The sequence below is a fragment of the Zootermopsis nevadensis genome, unplaced genomic scaffold (genome assembly GCF_977971745.1).
Source record: "Zootermopsis nevadensis isolate Lab colony 2312 unplaced genomic scaffold, Znev_1.0 Znev_ptg000017l, whole genome shotgun sequence".
In the NCBI taxonomy this organism is placed as follows: domain Eukaryota; kingdom Metazoa; phylum Arthropoda; class Insecta; order Blattodea; family Termopsidae; genus Zootermopsis; species Zootermopsis nevadensis.
The window spans coordinates 16912086-16934173 of NW_028259149.1; the positions used below are offsets into that span (position 1 = coordinate 16912086).

At 35.0% G+C, this 22088-nt stretch overlaps 1 protein-coding gene and 1 long non-coding RNA gene across 4 annotated transcripts in view; one reads left to right on the forward strand and one right to left on the reverse strand.

The window, feature by feature from the left end:
* LOC110829473 (uncharacterized) overlaps positions 1-22088 on the forward strand; it is a 414372-nt gene that overhangs the window by 270441 nt on the left and 121843 nt on the right. The gene's annotated exons all lie outside the window — the stretch shown is intronic.
* On the reverse strand, positions 12130-16992 carry LOC110829472 (Osiris 8). The gene is made up of 2 exons (XM_022063201.2): positions 16448-16992; positions 12130-13388 (listed from the first exon to the last, which is right to left on the reverse strand). The coding sequence occupies exons 1-2, from the start codon at positions 16956-16958 to the stop codon at positions 13105-13107; spliced, it is 795 nt and encodes a 264-aa protein (XP_021918893.1). The 5' UTR covers positions 16959-16992; the 3' UTR covers positions 12130-13104.

Below are 22088 nucleotides of genomic sequence, written 5' to 3' on the forward strand. Positions count from 1 at the left end.
ACACAAATGTGATCTGTTATAATATTGTTCTTTTGTTTGTTGAGGAGCCTAGAGAAAAGTCAGTAAAGTGACTGTCTCCTTGATCCCCAGACAGACAGAGGAATTTTACCTTCCTGGTCACTCTATTAAGTTTGTAGCGTCAAAACGTACGATGGTTCTGAATGATCAGTGTCAGTTTGTTTATTTAAATACGATGTTTCCACTGCGTCTGTTGATTAGTGTCGAGTGATAGATGTCGTGTTATGAATTCTTTTTAAACGTTGTATCCCGTTTTGTGATAAGTAACCACTGTGAAGATGGCCTTCTAAGGCCGAAACATGTAGCGTTTTTTTGCTTTCTTTAATTGATATTGGCGGATTAGTGATTGTTATTGCTTAAAGGCATACTTGATAAATATTAATGAACCCGGTGTTCAAGAAACACAGCCTCTGTGTAGAAATCTCAGCTAATGAATCATATAGATTATTAAATAGGATTTGAGGTTTTTTACGAGGGTGAGTCTAAAGATGGCTATCTCCTGAGTTGTTGAGCTGTTTAGTCTGGTAGAAGTTTACCGACGTTTCAGATGTCCCTACGATTATCGCCTTGATGATAGAGGCAGCAAGGACCTCTGAAACGTCGGTAATATCTACCAGACTACACGGCGCAACATCCAGAAGAATTCCATCTTCATACAGATTATTAATGAAGACGTAATAAGGATGTAGTTATTCCGCTGTGGCCAATTTTAATACGCTATCCCGGAATTTCGTAGGAGGACACGGAGAAACCTTAGAAATACTCCGTTAAAGTGGCAGTCCTGGGTTTAAATATTCATGTGTTTCAGGAATTATTGTTCCGCAGTGAGAGATGGGATTATTCAGGATCTGAGAAATTAAAGAATTTTATGATGAAAGTAACAAACCTTCGCCTCATATGATAACAGAATAACTTTCCGTGTCTTCAAAAAGACCCGATACCAAGCAGTAATTTACGCTGATAGTTAGTCAACTGTATTACAAGAATGAAAATATTTAATCACTACGCCTGTTTCAATGTCCCAGAATTATTCCTCACGTCATTTTACAAGCCATCTTATGTAGATACATAAAAATGTACCTTGCTTTGTTGACTTTAGAACGGAACAGAATGTTATTATACTATTTCCTGAATAAGCATATGGGATTCTTTGAAATAAACCACTGTGTTTGCATTTTGAAGTGCCTGCCGTTCACCAGGTGTTGTGCGTTTCTGTAAACACATTATGTGTGTGCACGTTCAAACGGATCTGTTTGAATTACTCGACCTAGTGGCCTACGTATGAAACTCCTGCCACATGGCACGAGTTCATTTTCAGTGTTGACCCTGTTCATGGCATCTCCGTTAATTTTCACTTTTAAAACAAAATAAAAGGTTTTTGAACTCTGTTAAACAAGAGTGGAAGGATGTGTTCCGATTGAAATGAGTGTGTAGGTAAAAAGGAAAATAAATAAGAAATATGAAACCACACAAAGAAAAGAGGGAAAGAATACAAGGAAGTAGGGGAGAGCACAACGAAAATTCAAAGAAAACAAAGGAATAAGATAAAGAACTGAAAATGCAAAGCAAAAGTAGAATAAAGAGAAACGAAAATGGAAACAGAATTAAGAAGACAAGGGGGAAACACAAAAAATAAACCAAAAGCATACATAACAAAGACAAATAAATTAAAAATAAATATATATTATTTAAATCTTGTCCGTCTAATCACAATAAATTCTTATTAAATATTAAAATATTACAATAATTAACATTTAAAATTTAAAATAATATATAGAAATTGTATCTGAGTTATTATTGATTTGAATCTTTATATAATTACATACACCTGAAGATAGTTCTTGTAGGAACTGAAACATGTCGTGAAAAATGATGGTCTAATGTAAATCGAATATTTCGATAAAGAACATCATTTAATATTTTAAATATTTTAAATGTTAATTATTGTAATATTTTAATATTTAATAAGAATTTATTGTGATTAGACGGACAAGATTTAAATAATATATATTTATTATATCACAATATGACGCAACTTTACCATCTCTTAAAAATAAATGAAATATTTGTGAATTCCTTAACGTTTCTAGGGGACAAATAATGTTGTAACAAGAATGTAATAAATATTCTTATGAACACGAATACATTTAATAAATACAAGTTACTTTTTTATTTGGTCAGTTAATAAATTTTAAACAAGTTCACACGCCGGTGCTGTATTAAAAATACAGGTTCATGTCGTTAAGATCCATTTGCCTACGTGTAGGTTTTCCAACAAATATTTTGAATGCGTTTGTTTTGTCTTAATTCTCGCTTCGTTTTCCTCTTGTATGTATCTGGATGAAACAAAGCTGCAGTCAGGTCCCTCTAAGCACAGAGTTCTGCGAAGTATTTACAGTGACTATGTCACTTTAAATGTGTCTGTCTATAAATTAAGTCCAGCAAGAAATACAAATATCAGCTGTGCAATTCAATAACATTTATTAACATAATTAATTCTAATATATATTTACAATTTTGCACCATCGCCATGTTCATGTTGTTTTATATGTACAAGCTAACATTGTAGGCATGTTTATTACCGAAACTTTGCATGTCAGCTAAAGTGGTTAATTATTTTTTGCTAATTAACTAAAATATTTAATCATATAGGTCACAGTATTTCTTGAGGAACATACTCGTTCAGCTCTTCAAGAAATTTCCCGCATTTTATGGAATTCGAAAGTTAATTTCCGTGTTCACAAGAGCCTGATTTCTGTCACTGTCCTATGCTGGATGAATAAAATTCACACATTCATATATTTCGTATATCTTAGAAGCTGGTTTCCATTCTAAAAAAATTTGGTAGCAAATACAATAGTACCACACCAAACCTCAGGACATTGTATTACATAATAGCAATATCACCTGGATATTTCTGCAACGTCCATCGTATAGAATTAGACCAAAATACTTTCTAAATGATTCTGCACCAATCATAGATCAATGACATGGCTTGCATGTGGATAAATTAAAAACATTACGTAAATAAAGTTTTTATTTGAAACATTTACAGTTAGGTACTACACTGAGACACAGGCGTGCATGAGAGGATAATATTAAAATATACGGATTAAGGTTTATATATGTGAGCTGCATTATAGAAACTTGTGATCAAATATAAAAGTCTTGTAATACCCCAAAATATGGAGTTGTGTTAATGTTTCTTATTTCTAGCGAACTCTTCGGATTTAAAACTCAGATCTTCCGGTCGTCTGTTTATGTTCAAACATTTTGATAATCGTTTTAGTACGGAAAATTCTTCGTGAATATATTCTTGGTATGTTTCTATGGTGACCTCTACGTTGGGTGTAATTTACATGCAGATAAAACAGGCCGTTTTGCGAATATGAATAGATTTCCGTCACAGGAATTGCCCCTCAAATCAATTGTGCAAACCCCTCAAAATTCTTTTAATCATATCGATAATTAATCATTAAAATCTTCATATATTATGGAGCGATTGCCAATTACTTGGCCACGGTCGTGTCTAGAATTTGGAGATTGGATACACAAAAGCCTTTGCTTAGATTTGTGGGGAGATTTACAGCAGTCCTCATTACTAGATTTCAGAAGTAAATGTAGCTAGAGGAAGGTTGTTCCTATATTGCTACAGTAGATATTCAGAATCCCAAAACGGAGTTTACAATTACCAACTTTATGAAGCAGAATATTACTGAACAAGCTAATGGTTATTACACTTCCGGAATTTTATAAACTAGGAATGTTCTTTTGGGTGTTTAAAGAAACTTATCAGTGGACTTTCCACAGATTCAGATTAATCCAGTCCGCATTCTTACTATATACAATTTTATTAGCCGTTTGTTTTAATATTCTACAATCTGCGCCTAATTTTTCAAAGCAGTTTCTTCCATTCGGGTCTTTCAACTGAAATGTGGGAGTCCTTAGTTTACACACGACAAACAACATTCATAGACGTAATGAAACTCATATCTAGTCTTTGGCTAGCATTTCGCGAAAAATGCTACATTGTTTTGTGACCAGTGACTACTGAGTTTCAAAAGGAACTTGCTTCGAAGTGTGTCTAAACATTGAATTTAACAAAGGCCTAGAAAGAGATTACCGGTTCTGCATTGTCCGACCTAATAACTATTGATGTAGCAGTGACATATGCCTGTCTTTTATCAAGTAGACCGTGAGGAATATCGTGGCCAACATAGAAGATGGAGAGTAGGTTAAATCATTTTGGTAAACAGCCAAATAACTCATAGCGTACTTGGTGTTAATATCAGAGGTGTTATATTTCATATTGAACTTAAAATTACGCTTCTGGAATGAAAATTCTTGTCTGCAAATCTAACTCTTATTCCCGTGAAGCAGAATCTATATGAAAAGGTAAAATTCATTCTATTTATCATGAAATTCCTCACCTTTCATAAAGCTCAAATGTTGTCATGTTTATAAGAGCCCGGCACAGAATTCTATATACATGAATCCAGTACATAATCTGACATCCTGTTGTTTTAAGATACATTTTAATATTATCCTCCACCTACTCACTGATCTTCCATTCGGCTCCTTCCCCCTCAGGTTTTACACCGAATCATTTATGAGTATTCATCGCCCCCATGCGTAACACATGTCCCGTTAACCTCGTTCAAATTAAGAAAAATCAAGAGAGATTTCACGTTGTAGCGGTGATGAGTATGAAGATTTTGTCTTCTATGAAGTTGCATCGTGTAGCCTCGTAGATGCTGACCGACATTTCAGAGAAGCCTATTGCCTTTTTCACCATCGCCCTGAAGATGGTGGCTTATCTGATACGTCGGCCAGTATTTACAGTGCAATATTCCAGAAGACAGTCATGTAACGAGTTTTAAATGATTTTAAATAACCAACATTCTATCCCCTGCATTTTAATTCATTTCGTATGTATATTCGTTAAAAAGTGTATGAGGCAGTTAGGTCTTGAAGAATTTGAGGTTTTCACAGCGGTGAGTATGAAGACAGAAATCTTCAATAAAGGTATAATTTATTACGAAATCCATAAATTTACCTACAATTTGTTATAAATGTAAGTCATAATGAAGAGCCATTATCAGTGTCCCAGAACGAAGTACGCCCGCTACGTTACAGGCCGAGTAGGTCACCGAGTTTAATGACTACCGCAGTCTACGCGTCACAGCGGTTGTCGCTGGAGTCATTTGGAATGCCTTCGAGCGCTGGGCATGGCCAATACATCTGTTCGAGTTGGCTACTGTAGAGGAATCCATACAAGATTGTGTACTTATGTGCTTACTGAGTGCAAACTGTTTATTTAATTTGGAGGAATTAGGTCAGTGGTGCAGACCAGTTCAGTTCAATTGTCTATATCCTGTTATTATTTTCGTTTTCCAGATCCCAGTTTCAAAATTCTGCAGATTTGGGTATAAAGCTGGGGTTTCCTTACTTAATAACGTCCTGTTATGGGCTTGTTTTTTTATACAATAGTCTGTTGTACTTGTATAGGTCTATAATTGGAATTGTTAGCTTATAGCTCGAGAACGGACAACCCGATTTGCACTAAATTTGGCATGATTATTTCTTGAGACCAGGAGAAGAATATAGTCAAAACTCCGGAAACGTCTCCTAAGTTCGAGTTCCTGTGGTATGGTTACTAAGCATGATAGAGGAATGGCGCCTGGTCAGACATATTTGTTTCGGCGAGGATATTGCAGGAACAAAACCACAAAAAACCTCTCATAGGTTCGAGTCCCAGTTAGAATACTTTTGTAGCTTGGAAACTATGCACGATGAAATAGGGATTTTCAGGCTGTTTTATATTATATAAATTGTTTTTGAGGAACCACTGAATTTCTCACTCCGTTCAGGGAAATTTCGTGATATTAACTTCAATCAGGTCACGAATACTTTCGTCCTATGCTTTCCTATTCATTTATCGTGGATTATCATAGAATTTGATGCTGTATATTCTGAGTTACCCACAGCTTTGTTACATAAACCAGAAACATATAAATAATTACGGCGTTGTAACAAATTATGAAGTCATGTAACATCGTATGATATGTTTTTAGATACAGAGGAATTAAACATGAATCGAACATGTTTTTGGGGTGAAGTGATTATGACAAAACAGTCATTTCAGATCATGTGATTGGAGAGGCTGAGGAAAATCGTGTAAAATTTCCGTCAGGATGGTCTGCTGCCTATGGAGTTTAGAATAATCACTTCAGGGTGCAAGTATCGATACAGCCTAACCTCTTTATGGTAATTCAGTTTAAAAGTTTTATTTCAGAACGGATTGAGGTGAAGGTCTGGGTGTTACTCACTTGGTGATATCTTTTATGTGCCCTGGAGAAATGTTAAATCATCCGACGAACAGTAAACGGTGTTTGTGTACAGAATACCAGGACACATTCACTGTCAAGTTCCTGGTGATGATCTTATGTAGACAGAAATACAGAAAATAAAGGAAACGAAAATAGAGAGAAGTATAATGAAGGAAAGGAAGAATGAACGTGATAATGGGAGAAGAGCAGAGAGATTTGTAGTACAAGGATTTAAAGGGGGAAAAATAATTAAACAGGAAATATGTATTTAAAAATAACAAAAAAAAGTACATGAATATGGAAAGGCAAAAAGGAGGGGATAACTGGAAAAGGAACAATATAAAAGTAAACTAAATAAAAGGAGGTAATGAGGAAGAAAGTCAATGAAATTTAAGAAATTATTAAGCTGAAGAAATACACAAAAAATACAGGTGGAAGGAAATGAAAATTTCGGTACGTAGTAAGAGCAATTCAAGAAGAGTAAATGTTGTAAGTGGTGGCCAGTGAAAGCGGCTGTGGGTGTAGAAAGAGAAGAGACCCACATCTCATTGCACGACCTGGGGTCTCCGGAACCTCACTCATCCACTCTCACACTCCCACCTCTTCATGACGCCACCTACCGCTATTGATTGAAAGTGTAATCGTGACTCCAATGACACACTTCGACGCAGCATCCTTTGGTCCACTTCCATCCAGATCCTGAGGGTCAATGAGTTTTCACCTCACAATTAATTATTCTTCTTGTCACACATCGGAACTTGCTGTTTCATATTCGAAGATCCGTGTTTGTGTTTGTAAGATTATTTGGATCCGACAAAGAGGAGAGATTTAGATATTGAGGAGTATTACGATCAAGGTTTTCATCACGTGTTACCATAAAACGGAAAAAGAGACATTAGATGAGCGGAAAATGTGATATTTGCAGATATTTTTGTCATTAAACCTACTCTTGGCGAGCCAAGGTGCAGATTAGAGGATAATATTAAAATATGTCCTAAGAATCCAGATTCGAAGCAATGAATTTGATTAATCCGAAGATGACTCTTTTCTGGGGTGTGCCGCGTAATCTGGTGATTGCCCTGGTGACAGAGGCGGCATAGGTCCTCCAGACGACGCGGCGCAGCATCCCTGAAGACAGCCATCTTCATATTCGTCTCCGTGAGAAATTGAAATGTCGCTTGGATTCGTGTAGTTCAGAATAGGTTCCAGTGGCGACATGTTGTGAACACGGACACAAACACTCAATTCCTGTAAAAATATAGGGATTTTGACCAGATCAACGTTCATAAACTCGATAAAGACACTGCACCGTGAATATTGTTACCAGTTGATTAGTCATTCAGTCAGTTAATTAGTAATTTCGTACGTTAATTAAGAATTTAGAAATACATTTCCGCAGTTGAGAAATATTGTTAATTTTAAAGATATGTATCTCCGCAGATAAACAATCATTTACTCTCAGAAATTAATCTGTTGCCAAAATAATTAACACTACAGACAGCTTAGTACTGTGCACAAAGCTACGTTGCATGTTTTAACGAGAACTACATTTTATGTCAGGTTTCATGTCTATTACCAGTTTTTGTACCATCAGCAGTCTTTAAAAGAATTAAAACTTACTTTACACTGACTAACACAAATATAAAATAAATTTACCCAAAACATTCTAGGGTAAATGCCCAGTTGTAAACATCATTTAAATGTTTCGAGTAATTTCAGAGAGAAATACGAATATCACATTAAGCGTTAATTTTGAAATATGATAAGTATATATTAAATCTTTTCCGTCTAATCACAATAAATTCTTATTAAATATTAAAATATTACAATAATTAACATTTTAAAATATTTAAAATATTAAATGATGTTCTTTATCGAAATATTCGATTTACATTAGACCATCATTTTTCATGTTTCACGACATGTTTCAGTTCCTAAAAGAACCATCCTCAGGTGTATATAATTATATAAAGCTTCAAAACGATAAATAATTCAAATAAAATTTTCATACATTATGCCAGCGTACATTTTTATCAGATTTTTACCAGATATCAAATGATGTTCTTTTTCAGATTTTTATTCCATTTTTGATAACACGCTCGATGTTGTTGTGTATATATCATGCTCAATTGTGACTTTAGTGTGGGTGAACGTTTTGTTGTTTTTGTATCAGTCTGTAATGTAAATAACTGTAGGAACTGAAACATGTCGTGAAACATGAAAAATGATGGTCTAATGTAAATCGAATATTTCGATAAAGAACATCATTTAATATTTTAAATGTTAATTATTGTAATATTTTAATATTTAATAAGAATTTATTGTGATTAGACGGACAAGATTTAATATATAATTAAAATATATGCTTATTTAAAATATTCTTCGGTATACAGTATTTAATATTTAAAGAATCATAATAAATGTTTGTATGACTAGCTGCTGTGTGATATGTCTATTTTGGTTTGGTTAAATCTGCTACATACGAACTTTTCAATTCTTGTTTGTTATACGATGTTTTAGGAGTTGAATTTATTCTAAATATTTATCATACAAACTAACAATGTTTAATATTAATAAATAAACACTGTTACAATGCCTTAGACCAGGGGTTCTGACCCCTTTTTCGCTGGCGTACCACTAATTCTAATTTAACACATTGAACGTAACACTAACCAAATGCGTTCAGGGAAAACTTATTTATTTTAATATTATCTTAAGATTTTCTTACATAGCTCGCGTACCACCAGTGATACGAGTGTCATAGGTTGAGAAACGCTGCCTTAGACGTTGTTACAGCGAGCAAGACGCTTCTAGACAGTCTACAAAAGGAAATTGTGTTTCTTGGTCAAGGGCGACCCTGATGATCCTGGCACGTGGAGATGATGGAGGCGAGACTGGAGCACGGAAACTATTATACGCGAGCTGTCGATTTGACGATGGAATTTAATTGAGGAATTATTACATAGGAAAGAATTTTTGTGTGAACTAGTTTCCAAATGTTCAACCCGAGGCGAAAAAACTGGATTACACAGTTACCAACATTGCTTATAATAAGTATCCAGTTTTTGGGTAAAGTTACTCGTAATTCTGAACGCAACATCTTTGGAAGCGTTCAGGAATCACAGATTTAAAGCTCCAACTTATTTTAACTTTGGCTCTAGATAGATACAGCTTTAAACTCCGGTCATTTATATATGTGTGGAAAGAAAGCTGGGTACAATTTGGGCGGGAGTGGGGGTTTTATTGGACACCAGAACTTGCCGGGCGTACGGTGAAAACAGTATTAATTTCCCTGAGGATAAATTAACACAAACGTTGTGGTCTGTAAAGAATGGAAGGTTGAAATGAGTAAGAAAGAATACATGAAAGGCGTGGTTCCCCTTGAATTTAAACAGGTATTTTACTCCGGTTTAATATCAGTTTTATATCGCAATATAATCAGTGGTTACTCAATAAGTGTACTCTACATGACCATTTGTGTGTGAGCGCATGTGTTACGCATGGCTGATAAAGTTTTCGGTATTGACGCCAGATGACAGAATGGTCTATTTCACAAGTGATGCTACCATCAGGCATCTTTTGTAAGGATTTCTAAAGGACACGAATATAATAAGGGTATCGAGTAAAGTGTGAAACTGGGTAAAATGTTAGGATACAAAATAAATCATTCGTCGTTGAATTATAAGGTAATTTTCCACTCGTAGGCCCGATTTAACAACTGTTTAAAGATGTACTACAAATGCTGCCTAAACTGTACATATTCAGTGAATATTTTTGTGAGATTCGTATGTGAATTTGGTCTTGATATTAATTTGTTGCAAATCTAAAGATGCAAATATACAGATTGTACACTGCATGAAGTCAGAAATTAATTTATTCTATATTTCATTAAACAGGCGCCATATAGAAGAATCTTTACGTAAATGTCGCAGATCGTAACGAGATCCTACATTTGTCATGTACACACATTCATATGATTAACAGTTTTTAAAAATTGTTGCAAAATTCCAGTTTTGGAACGGTGTAAGTTTGATATTGTAATTGACATGTAAACTACTCACCAGCATATCATCTATCCCAGAATGTGTAGCGTACATTCCTTAGTACTAAACGTTTGCGAAATCTTCCACAAAATATTCTCATATTGCGAAACACCGAAACTGTTACTCTGTGTGTCCACGTGTTTTATCTTCAAAAGTACTAAATAAGCCTACGTTCTCAGTAATAAAACTTGATATCGGAATATTATCCATGGGTGATGTCATTAAATAACTTTTAGAAGTCCTTTTTGTGTGGTTGACGAAAACATTGATATTGCTTAGTATACACCGGTTGACAGCCACGGTGGTCTAGCGGTTAGAACTCTGGCCTTGTAATCCTGGGGTCTCGGGTTCGATTCCCGGCGGTGCCCGAATTTATAACTTGTGTTGGGCAAGGCCGTGGTCTAGGCAACACGGAGTTTTCCTCCGTGGCATCCCAACAATTACTCCATTCACACACAGAAGAAGGCAATGGCAAACCACTTCTGGATCATCTGCCAAGAACGTATATGAACAGGTCCCAGTCCGAGAAAAGGATGGAAGGATCCTGTTCATATGGACCTGTCGTCAGACAGAACACTAATAATAATAATAATAACACCGGTTGATGTGTTCCTAGACTGTTACATGCTGAAAGAGATATGAAAAGAATACAGGAGGAATGAAAGAAGATGAAAGGACGAAAGAGATTAAAGGAAGTGAGAAGATGCATGAAGAATGCAGATAAAAACAATTTCTAATTGGATTTCAACAGGCGTTTTTTTAAACGTAACAAAAAACATGTTTTAAGCCAATGCTAAGGATCCTAATGAGACCTGTAAGCTACTTGATGTCATATATAAATATTTTGTTCAATGAGTCGTTTCTCAAGAAATCAATTTACATGTGAGTTTCTTTGACTTCGATAAATGAAAGTATTTTCCTCCTCGCCAATAGTAAATTTAATCTAAATCCGACCGTAATTTTAGCAGATAAAATATGCAGGATGCCAACAAGTAGAGAGAGACATTCATTTCGCTTAAAGAACACGTGTTTCTTCCTTACTGGAGCTGCAACCGTGTGTGTGGATCTTGGCCTCATCTTAAAGAACATATAATAAAGGAAAAGTTGTAAGTCGCTGACCTTGTTTACGAACTGTCTCAACTAGGCAAGTCAGTCATGATTCAAGCATTCAGACTATGCAGACCAGAAAATGTCTTCCACCTTAACAATGAACGAAAGGCCAGCGTAGGCTAAGAACGCGGTTGTATCCGGTCAGTTGGTCATTTTCTGAAGCAGACTGGCAAGGACTTGCCTCAACTTGGTTCTGTATGAGGTTGCCACGAGGCAAGTAACCAGTTATAATGTTACTTGGGGTATCGAATGTACTGACTGGAGGGTGTCTGTGGTTTTTGTCAGACTCCCCAGGCAAATTCTGATTTTGTACTACGTAGGTCACTGCTCCCTTTCGTGTCCTTGCAAATAGACTTTACCTATCTTCTTGACGCTGCGTGGAATACGGTGTTAAGTAAAACAACACGAATTCATTTACGTATTTTCTACAGTTCTCTGTTTCTTCTCTTTTAGGTCATCGTTTCTCACATTTTACTTTTTGAAACTTCCCCATTCGCACCTGTAAAATTACCAGAAATATGTTTATTCTGTATTACCACTGAAAGGGTTTTACAATGTTCAACATGCATTGACCTCGATCATATAACTTTGAATATAAGGAATTAGGACACTAATAATAACAAATAATGTGTCTGATCAACAGATCAACAGTAATTATTTTATTTATCAGGAATAAATATCACGTACAAAAACAATCCTGTGCCTTAAAAAAATTGGCATTCGTACATATAAAAATGTTCTTTAAATATTTAATAATACATATTACTTCAAATTATAATAAATTATAATAAAAATATATTTAACGATATAATTAAATTTTATTTATTTATATAAATGTCATGCCTAAAGCCTCATATTATGGAGGGAGTGGCACTGTGACATGTTTTATCTTAAAAGACTTCGGTTTTCTGACTATTCTTATCGTACTGCTGGTCTGTACCAGTCTGTTTCGATTCTAACCAGCCATCATCTTGTCAACTTTTATCGGTATTGGAGCTTCACTTAACTAGAAGTATATATAATTTCTAGCTAAAATGTTTACAAAATGTTAATACCTATGAATATGGTAATGCATTCTTATTACTTGTTCGATGCGAAATGCACATCTTGAAACAAAATTCCTTCATTGTTAATTAGCTACATAAATTGTGCTTAGACATAATTTAATCTGAATAGAAGTATGTAGTATATTTTTAAAGCAGTGTTAACTAGATTAAATGTTGTAGACTTATTTTTTTTCATGATTTCCAAAAAGACAAGTAATTTTGTTTTCATTTATATTATCAAAAGCGTTCAGAGCGTAAGTGATCAATATTTCAATGTAAAGACATGTTTCGTACATAACACCGAAATTGTTAAAATATGACGTCCTGAGTTACTTACGGATATTCCACCGTGTGTTAGTCTTGATGTTTGTGGTAATACAATTAAATTTCTTGGCAACTTGTGAGAAAACTTCTCATAACACTAAATTTTAAGTTGGATGTTATCAGACAAGTGAAACGAAGAGCAGCGTTATAATGAAACCGGTGACATTTATACATCTATTCATGGACAGTGTCATTTCTTGATGGAGATGTGAAGAATCAAGGTGTGATACGTTCTCAGGAGGGAGCGTAGCTTCTGTACGCCAGAAGATGAGGATCCTGGATGGTTCGGCTGCTGCCATGACCGGACACCACTTGGTACGAAGATTCGTGGTGTCCACCCCCTGACCCCGAAAGCAGCTTCTTCAGTCCAATGATTCCTGCCAGTACCAGGGCCAACTTGCTGACAATGAGAGCCTTACCGGCGAGGAGAGCGAGGCCTCCGAGGGCGATGGGAATGAACATACCGGCCATCAAGAGAGGGAGTAACAGCATACTGGAACCCTTCTTCTTCCTGCGACCTGAGATAACACACCACAGACATTAGAGCGTTAGATTATAATTCCTTCTATACGTACCAATCTCTCTATTGTGCACTTGAGGGATTATATTCAAACCTGTATCGATTTCATAGCCATCCTATCGAATGAGTAATCTGTATTTTCTACAAACATTTAATCTAGTACCGAAGTGGGCATGATATGACGATGACATCAATTTATATTTCCTTATACAAGTCGAGTAAAAATATGAATTATAAAAATATTATCAAGGTTCCCATTCTGTAAATATCAGTGATTTTTATTAAATTATTTGGATGATTAAGAAATAGGTGAATTGTTATCTGCCTAAGAATTACGCTATGAGGGTGTATGAAGAAGTGTAATTAGGGCTCCACGCATTTTAAACTCTAAAGTAAATGGTGGTGAGTGATCAGCTTGACGATTCTGCCAATTTATTTACAGGAAAGAGTTTCTTGTTCTAATATACTTTTTACCGGGTTAAAACAGCCTTAACGGTCGTAGGTGGACATGAGGAATCCAGCAGATACATTAGAAGCATAAACATTGGCCCTAATCATATTCCTGAATAATTTGGCTTTCGTGCTGGACATGGTTTTCAACTTCTTGATTTTTCATCCATAAAATAAAAGTTGCTCGCCCCTGCTTTAAGTAGGCCCCATACGAAAACGTTATTCTATTTTGAATGTGAGGGAGATAACCTTTAGGAAAGCATATTCTTTAGTTGATGTTTCATGTCAACGAATTATTTCTTGAAAATTTTATGATTCCAATTTTTTTTTACATCCTATGTGCTCAACCGATTCTTACTGCTATTTTGTGCATTACATCAACACAAAAAAAACATTAATCTTTTAGTAGCTCTTCAGTGCATAAATACAGTGAAATAAAACTTCTCTTTTACATTTCTTTGAACGAAGTTCCTGTATCTGTGTTAGGGAATTTCATTTACGAAATTGTACTACTGATTTTGGTGAATCCTGTATTAGATATCCACACTGTAAGTTTGTAAGGCAAACTTTATTTCGGTGTATATCGATCGATCACCTGTAATCCCCTTCTTTACATGCTGCTCTAATTCACCCATTTACCGAAACAAGACACATCTTAAAAATATTATTTCACTATATTTTACATAGGTCGCATAGAGTATATATATAATATATATATATATATATATATATATATATATGTGGAGAGAGAGAGAGAATCAGTAGATTCATTAAATGTCCATGTCATGTCATAGTCTCATAACTATCTGCATCTTTAATTTGAAAATTCATTCAAGATTGGAATAAAAAAGGAGATCTAGGTCTCAGTATTGCCTTAGCCATTTGATTGTTTGTTTCCTTTGGAAGATGTCGCGGCTAATGAATTACTAAATTTCTAATTACGTATATTATTCTAGAAAATAAGTGCACTCTGTTCAAAATCGAATTTCTACTGATGTTAGACCAAAATACTTTATTTATAATTACCTAAGTGTTTTGTTATTTTGTATGGTTAGGTTAGGAGGCGATACTGGCATATTTGAAAATATGTTATTAATCTAATAGGATTGGAAATACGCTTCTTTAATTTGTGTTAAAAGTATCGATTGTACAAAATAAAGGGAATATGAAACGAACGACTATCGAAACATATTTTTAACATAAAGAAACAAGTAGGGAGAGACAGAAAAACTAAGAATGAAGTTGAAGAAGTTATTCCGTGAATTATATCTAAGTTTTTGGTACAGGGCAAAGATGCATGCGGATGAAGAAGACGTAAGAAGTGAGTAAGAAAAATAACCAATACAAAATAATATTACGGATAAAATGTAGAATGAAAAGTGGCGATGAACGAGAACGGTGCAAAGAAGATGAAAATGGGCGAAAATTTGGAGAAGGAAAGTTCATTAGAAGAAAAAGATGAAAGAGGATGAGTAGAGGAACGAAAGAACAAATACATTGGCATAACAAGGGAGGAAAAGAAGAGAAAAATGTGAAGAATTACTCTATAAAACAGACGCACTTTCTTGCAAAAGATTATTTGGATTTGTGTTACGTGTCGCATACCAGGCATTCTGTGCTCTTTCTTTAAAGCGATCTGTTCGAATTACTTAAGGTTAGCGGTTTAGTTGAAACATCTGTAGGAACAAGTTTGACCGTTACCTTATGCAGAAATTTAGCAACGCCATCATACTGTGTCAGAGAGAGTGGGGGGGGGGGGGGGGGTTACTTGAAACAAGTAGGCCTGTGCTCTTCTATAAACTTCAGTTAGATTCACTTCCACAGACGTTTTACAATTAACCAAAAATTTATTACCATGTTTAAGTGATCTCCATCTCAGTAATCCGATATCAAATTAAAATTAAAATAATATTCTCATAGGTTATAACCATCTTGAAACTAGAATTCTCTGGCCTGTGCATATTCCAATGTAAATCTCTGGTTCTGTTTAGGGTAATATTTTCTGCATTAGCTACGGAGTTAACATTAAGTTACAAACTTTTTTGTAAATGGGAAATCTTATTCTCATTTTAACATTCCGTTACCTTCTCACGCGATAAACACAAATTCCAGTTTACAGATTTGCCTAAATCCGTATCAAATATTAATAATCCAGACTGAAAGAAAACACACTTATAATTCTTGAAAATTAAAATTAAAATCTAACCACAATGAACTTCCTAGAAACATAACCTTCAGGTTTATTACAGCTAACACCAAAGATTCCATTGCAAACGATTCTGAAGTAGTTCGTTCACCTTACGTCCCCAGAAACCTTTTTTCACGACCCATCTTAAAGTTATCATCCCATTTCCTTCAACGTCTTTTAATTTTTCCACCAAATTTCTGCAAATTTTATCTTCTTACACCATCCTTGCTACGTATACAGCGAACATAGCTTCCTATACTTCACTCCAAACATTACTCGTGAATAATCATGACTTTTTTGTTGTATAAATAGTTCATTAAATTTATCTGTCTTTGATACATTTATCTTCCCGAGAACTTTTTTAACTCAAGGCGAGAAAACAAGAAAATACAAAATAATAATTAAGGGAAACTAGTTACCCTCTTCAGTCAGGCTTCTCTGGAATTCTTCTGCTGATGGTAATTTAAATTGAAGTGTGTGGCTTCTGAAGAAACCCATGATTTTCTCCATAATGAGTCCATCGAGAAGATCTTCCTTATCCTGGAGCCCCCGCGGTAGACTGGCTTCTAATTCCTCTTCACTTATTGGTTTTCCGTCAACACTTTTATCACTAACAGCTGAAGGATCACGGGTGAAAGTCACTCCTTCAATTACCTTGAAATCTGATTGACTTTTGGATGCACGTTCCAAAGCTGTCACCAGTTTCATCTTCAAACACGAACTCATGTCCCTTTGAGAACAATCGTTGTAGATCCTAAATAGGAATCTTAAATCCGTTCCCAGAAATGAAGTAGGTACGTCTTCGTTTTCCATTAAACTCTTAGGTTCTTCCTCCAAAAGAGTATTGTCTTGAAGAATGTCTACATTTCGTCCAAGAACACTTGTTGCAATGACAAGAATCACGGAACATGCAAAGAAATAACGTACCATGTTGGCTGAGTACCTCCCCACAGCAAAGCTTACGAATGACTGACTTCTTGTGATACAAGAATCCTCATCTATATATGAAAAGTCTCCCACCATCTTTTCATTCACTTGTTTACTTCCGAAAGCGGTGTAAGCCATTTCTTTCTTTTTTTATTCTTTTTTCCAAGTGATGACGCTATATAATAACGTCTTGCAAGACTTGAATCGGACAGGGGATATAGTAAGTGGAGCATTACAAGAGTTATTAGAAAAGAAGTAAGATAGAATAGAAAACGTCTTAATAATAACGTTTTTTTTTTTATTTTGCTTTTAGAAACAACTCGCTGATATATTTCACTTAACACAAATGAGAGTTACGTGGTAAATTATATTACAGTTATTAATTTAATACGTATGTATGCAGTCTTGTGAGATCGCGACTTGTTTATTTGCAATGAAAAACGTGTTTAAACCTGCACTACTTTTTTATAGGTCCTGTCATTCCGATCGCAAGTCCGCCCAAAATAAAGTAGACGACATAAAACGATGAAAAAAGTATTAAATGGCCAGGTAAACTTATGGCCTCTACAGCAGTCACATAGGCTTCTGACACGTACGCACATTTATTGTTATGGAAAATCGTAACATCTATCTTAACGGTTTGCTAGGTGAAAACAAGTTTGTAACAGGTGTTTGATATCTGTACCTGACACACCCAAATTTCGTACAAACCTGTTACAGACTAATTTGGAGAAAATTTATGTATGAAACATACACCGTTATTGCATTCTGTAGGTAAATTGTACTTCACGTAAAGTAATGATGGGCCAGGAAAATTTAGACACGAAATTTGCCAAGCGACAGTCTGGACTACCGAGATATGACTCCCTGGAGCGACGTTTTATTTTCCGTCACAACATCCAGATTATCCTTGAAGCCCACATAATCTATTTTTCCAATGATTAACTCTGTGCAAAGCGGCCGGAAGCTAAATAAACAACTTCATCCAAAGCCGATTCTAAATATGTGTTGAATTTTACATCCGTTTCCTCTAAAATGTGGTGTGTAAACTTTAAAAAATAAATGTGACTATTTATAATATACTTCAGGCCTTGAGAAGCTGTCTTCTCTCACCGTTGGCTCGAATTTAATCAACGTATGATTTGCGGTAGATAGATTACTTTGGCTTCAACCTGTCAATAGTCATTTAACAAGTAATCCACGCACATGAGACGGGTTACAGATCCGCCCAGCTAACACGTCATTACAGTTTCTTCCATCAATTTCGCGTTTATCTCTGATAGTCTCAGTATCGATCTCGTTATAACTACTAGAGGTGTACTTAGATTTATGCTCCGGCCGTCCTTACTTCAGGAGACAGCCGTCATTAGTTGTTGCATAGGAGACTGGAACTCCGAACAGACTCAATGCCTGAGTATAATTTGAATATGTTCATTGTTTTATGAGTTAAAGTTAACTTACCTAATAGTTCTTGAACTTTGCCTCTATCTGCGTTATATACTGTCAAGCACAGAACTGGATATCAAGTAACTAAATCAATGGATCAGAGTCATTAAACGGCTGATAGTTATCATATGGTCCAGAAATCAACCCCTTGTCTCGTGAAAAGATAAAATCTAATTGTTTGTTTAGAAGAGCTCGTCACTGCTTCTTACTCTGAGGCATTCGAAACTTTTCCACTCTGTCATAACACTTCTATACTTTTATAATATTTTCTCCTTTCCACGAGATTCTCTAAGTGGTAGCTACCATCCAGGTTTCCGTATTCAAATTTTAAATGATGATGACTGTCTTGTGGGTTTGTGGGTTACTACGTCTCCATCATAAGGGCGATGAGTCATCGTTCTCATGATGGAGGCATCAAGGACCTCTGAAACGTCGATAAGCTTCTACCAGACTACACGGCACAAGAACTCAGAAGACAGCCAGCATTGGAATCACCGCCGTGAATTCCTCAAATCCTACTTGAATTTTGCTCCAATTTCCCATCTCTTCATGAGTGTTAATTGTCCCAACCATTTTTCTCTCTTTTATTAATCATCCCGATGTTATAAAGCAGTACACATAATGAACCCGTCTCTTGTATCCTCACATTTAGGAACAAACATTCTCCTCAGACGCACTCAATTTATATTATACCCTTGGGATGAAAGACCAAGTTGCATATCCATATATACATATATATCGCATAAGATTATAGATAAGATTTTAATCATTTTATTTGTTTAAATCTTGTCAGTCTAATCACAATAAAATTCCTATTAAATATTAAAATATTACTATAATTAACATTTAAATATTTAAAATATATTAAATGTTAATTATAATAATATTTTAATATTTAATAGGAATTTTATTGTGATTAGACTGACAAGATTTAAACAAATATATATTTATCACAATATGACGCAACTTTATCATCTCTTTAATCATTATGTTTTATATAGTATTCATGAATGTAATATGATTCTGAAATATGATTGGTATAAAGGTTTCCTGTTATGTCGTGCTACAAGAATTAGACGTTTGAAGCCTAAGTCTGAACTTTATTATACCCAAGTGAACAAAGCTTACGCATTTACCTCGTTTGATGATATATGTCTAGTCTCTTGTACTCTAAATGACCGTGTATGTCAGTCGTAGTATTATTACTTTGTGAAGTGTACCGTAAAGTTTTTGTGTTGACTTAAGGTCATCTGGTCGAGCACGGTACACGGACCGAGTGGGCAGTTGGCGGTACAAACCTCATGACATTGCATTCTGAAGGTAAACTAGTGGTTTCAGAGGTCATTGTGTTTAACGGTGATTTACGTTTGTGGATGATGATACCAAATTTTGAAGAATCTGGCTATTTTCATCTTTAATGCGTCTGAAATGACAGCCACATTCTTTGAAACACCACGAGAACAGTCACCCACAACTCGGATTCATCACTCAAGACAGGGAAAAGAGCTTAAGTACATCTTGATTTGTGGTTTACTGTACAGGATGGTTACAAAGTCCCTTAACCATATCATTCTAGCATATTTGTATGTTACCCTCCATTCAACGCATACGGTTTGAACCATTTCCATGTTCTTTAAGATATTTTCTTCGACGTTAAAAACTAAATGTCATCGCTGACAGCTGTTTTTAGATCTCAGAGTAAACTATCGCGTGTTGTCAAGTCTGGGCTACGAGGTTACCATATCAGATCATCGTCCAATCCGTCTTGTACTGAATTTGTTAATGAGATATTCTCGAACTGAAGAAGTACGTTTATGTTGATTCAAGATCCTTTTTAAGCAGTTATGAAACGACATAAGATGTGCAACATACAACATATGGGATCACTGAGAATAATAAATTGGTTTGGTAAAATATAAAGCTTCGCTGCTATAGAACAGCATTCGATTGGTAAGTGTGGGGTAAACGGGTCTTCGAACCTACTAAAGTATTCGAATGGCGTGAATGAGGAAAACTACGAATATTTCAGTCATAAAAGTTGCTAACCCCAGCCGAAAATTGACTGGATTGCCGTTCAAGACTGACACGTTACCACTTTGTCAATTCTTTTGGTGTTTGAACAGGAGGTAGTTCATCGCTTATAAGGCGATATTTCGGTTTTATTATATATTCCCTTCTTACAACATGATCTATTTCAAAACCCACGCCGTTTCTCCAAAATTATATGAGCATGTTTTTTTCTTATTAAATATTAAAATATTACAATAATTAACATTTAAAATGTTTAAAATATTAAATGATGTTCTTTATCGAAAAACAATATATATTTATTATATCACAATATGACGCAACTTCACGATCTTAGTCATATTGTACGATTTTGGATTTCATTCTTATGAGGTTGTTACAAGCGTTTCGGAGGAACCTGATACTTCCATCTTCTATTCTGAACATACAAGTGCTACATTTAAATTCATATTTCTGCCTACTTCAGGTCCCATAGGCCTCTTATTGGACGAAAGATCACAACATTTCAAGGCGTCTGATGAGCACAGAAGAACACAGAAAATGTCGCGGTTGCGTCCATGCCTCAAGAGGAATTTGAACCCACCATTCGACCACTCTAATCGACCTCTGTTTCTTATGTTTTCCCTTACTGCGTCCACGATGATTCAAAATCTTTTTTTGTCAATACCGGCATAATATTTATGATTGATAGGATAACGTAACAAATAATGAACTTGCGTCATTCAAAATTGTTCTTTCTTGAGTTTGAGTCACTTTTTCACTAATTTCAATTTGTTCCACTGCCTTCATGATCGTGCAACCGTGAAGAAAGAGAAATTGTTTCGTGGTCAGTTGGATCCACTTTAGACATCTAAACCGGTCGTAAGTTATTGTATTTTAGTTCCCTTATACCTTTCATTGATAGAACGACACATGTCTTCCGTGAATCATTTAATCATGTTATTCTGAATGTAGGATTCTGCGATAAGTCGTACGTAAAATTCTGACAGATGTTTTAAAGAAATATAAAGCTTAAAATTAAAATTTCTAAATTCTTATCACAAAGGGAGCATAAATATTATGAATGAAACAACGGAAAATTTATCTACTTTGTATTTTAAAGATGAAGTCTTCGTAAATGTATTTACCTCACTGAAATTGGTGTTTATTTATCGTAGATATGAATCTACTGTTGCAGATATAAACATATTTTTGAAAAGTCAAACTGCAGGCATTGATTTGTGTAAAACAAATTCATTTTAAAAACATGTCTAAAATAAAAGATTAGATGGAACTGAGATCTATATTTCATGTGGTGTTTAAATAATTTATTAAATGAATTTATTTTCCATCTGAGTATGTACATGACGGGAGATCTTCATATCACAAAGTAGTAAGCCGTGCAAATGACTCATATTCATCATCATCATCACGGATTCTATAGCCTATTACAGGCTTTTACCGCCCCAGATCACTCATATTAAGTTTTATATTAAAATTATTATTAAAAGAATCTTCACTGCTTTCATTACAAATTCTAAGGTATGTACAACACACTGGACGAACGTTCTTGATCTGAGTACTGCCTTGAATAAACATACATTTAAAACAAAACAAACAAAATACAAATTCTGTTTAAAGAAATTCGATTATAACCATTGCTCGAAATGTGAACGTCTA

What these genes read in the sequence shown, in the direction of transcription:
- LOC110829472 (XM_022063201.2), bottom strand. Translation starts at nt 16,958, where the DNA reads ATGGTACGTTATTTCTTTGCATGTTCCGTGATTCTTGTCATTGCAACA. An exon ending in GAGAAGCCTGACTGAAGAGG is followed by an intron (nt 13,389 to 16,447) that starts GTAACTAGTTTC and finishes GTGTTATCTCAG; the next exon opens with GTCGCAGGAAGAAGAAGGGT.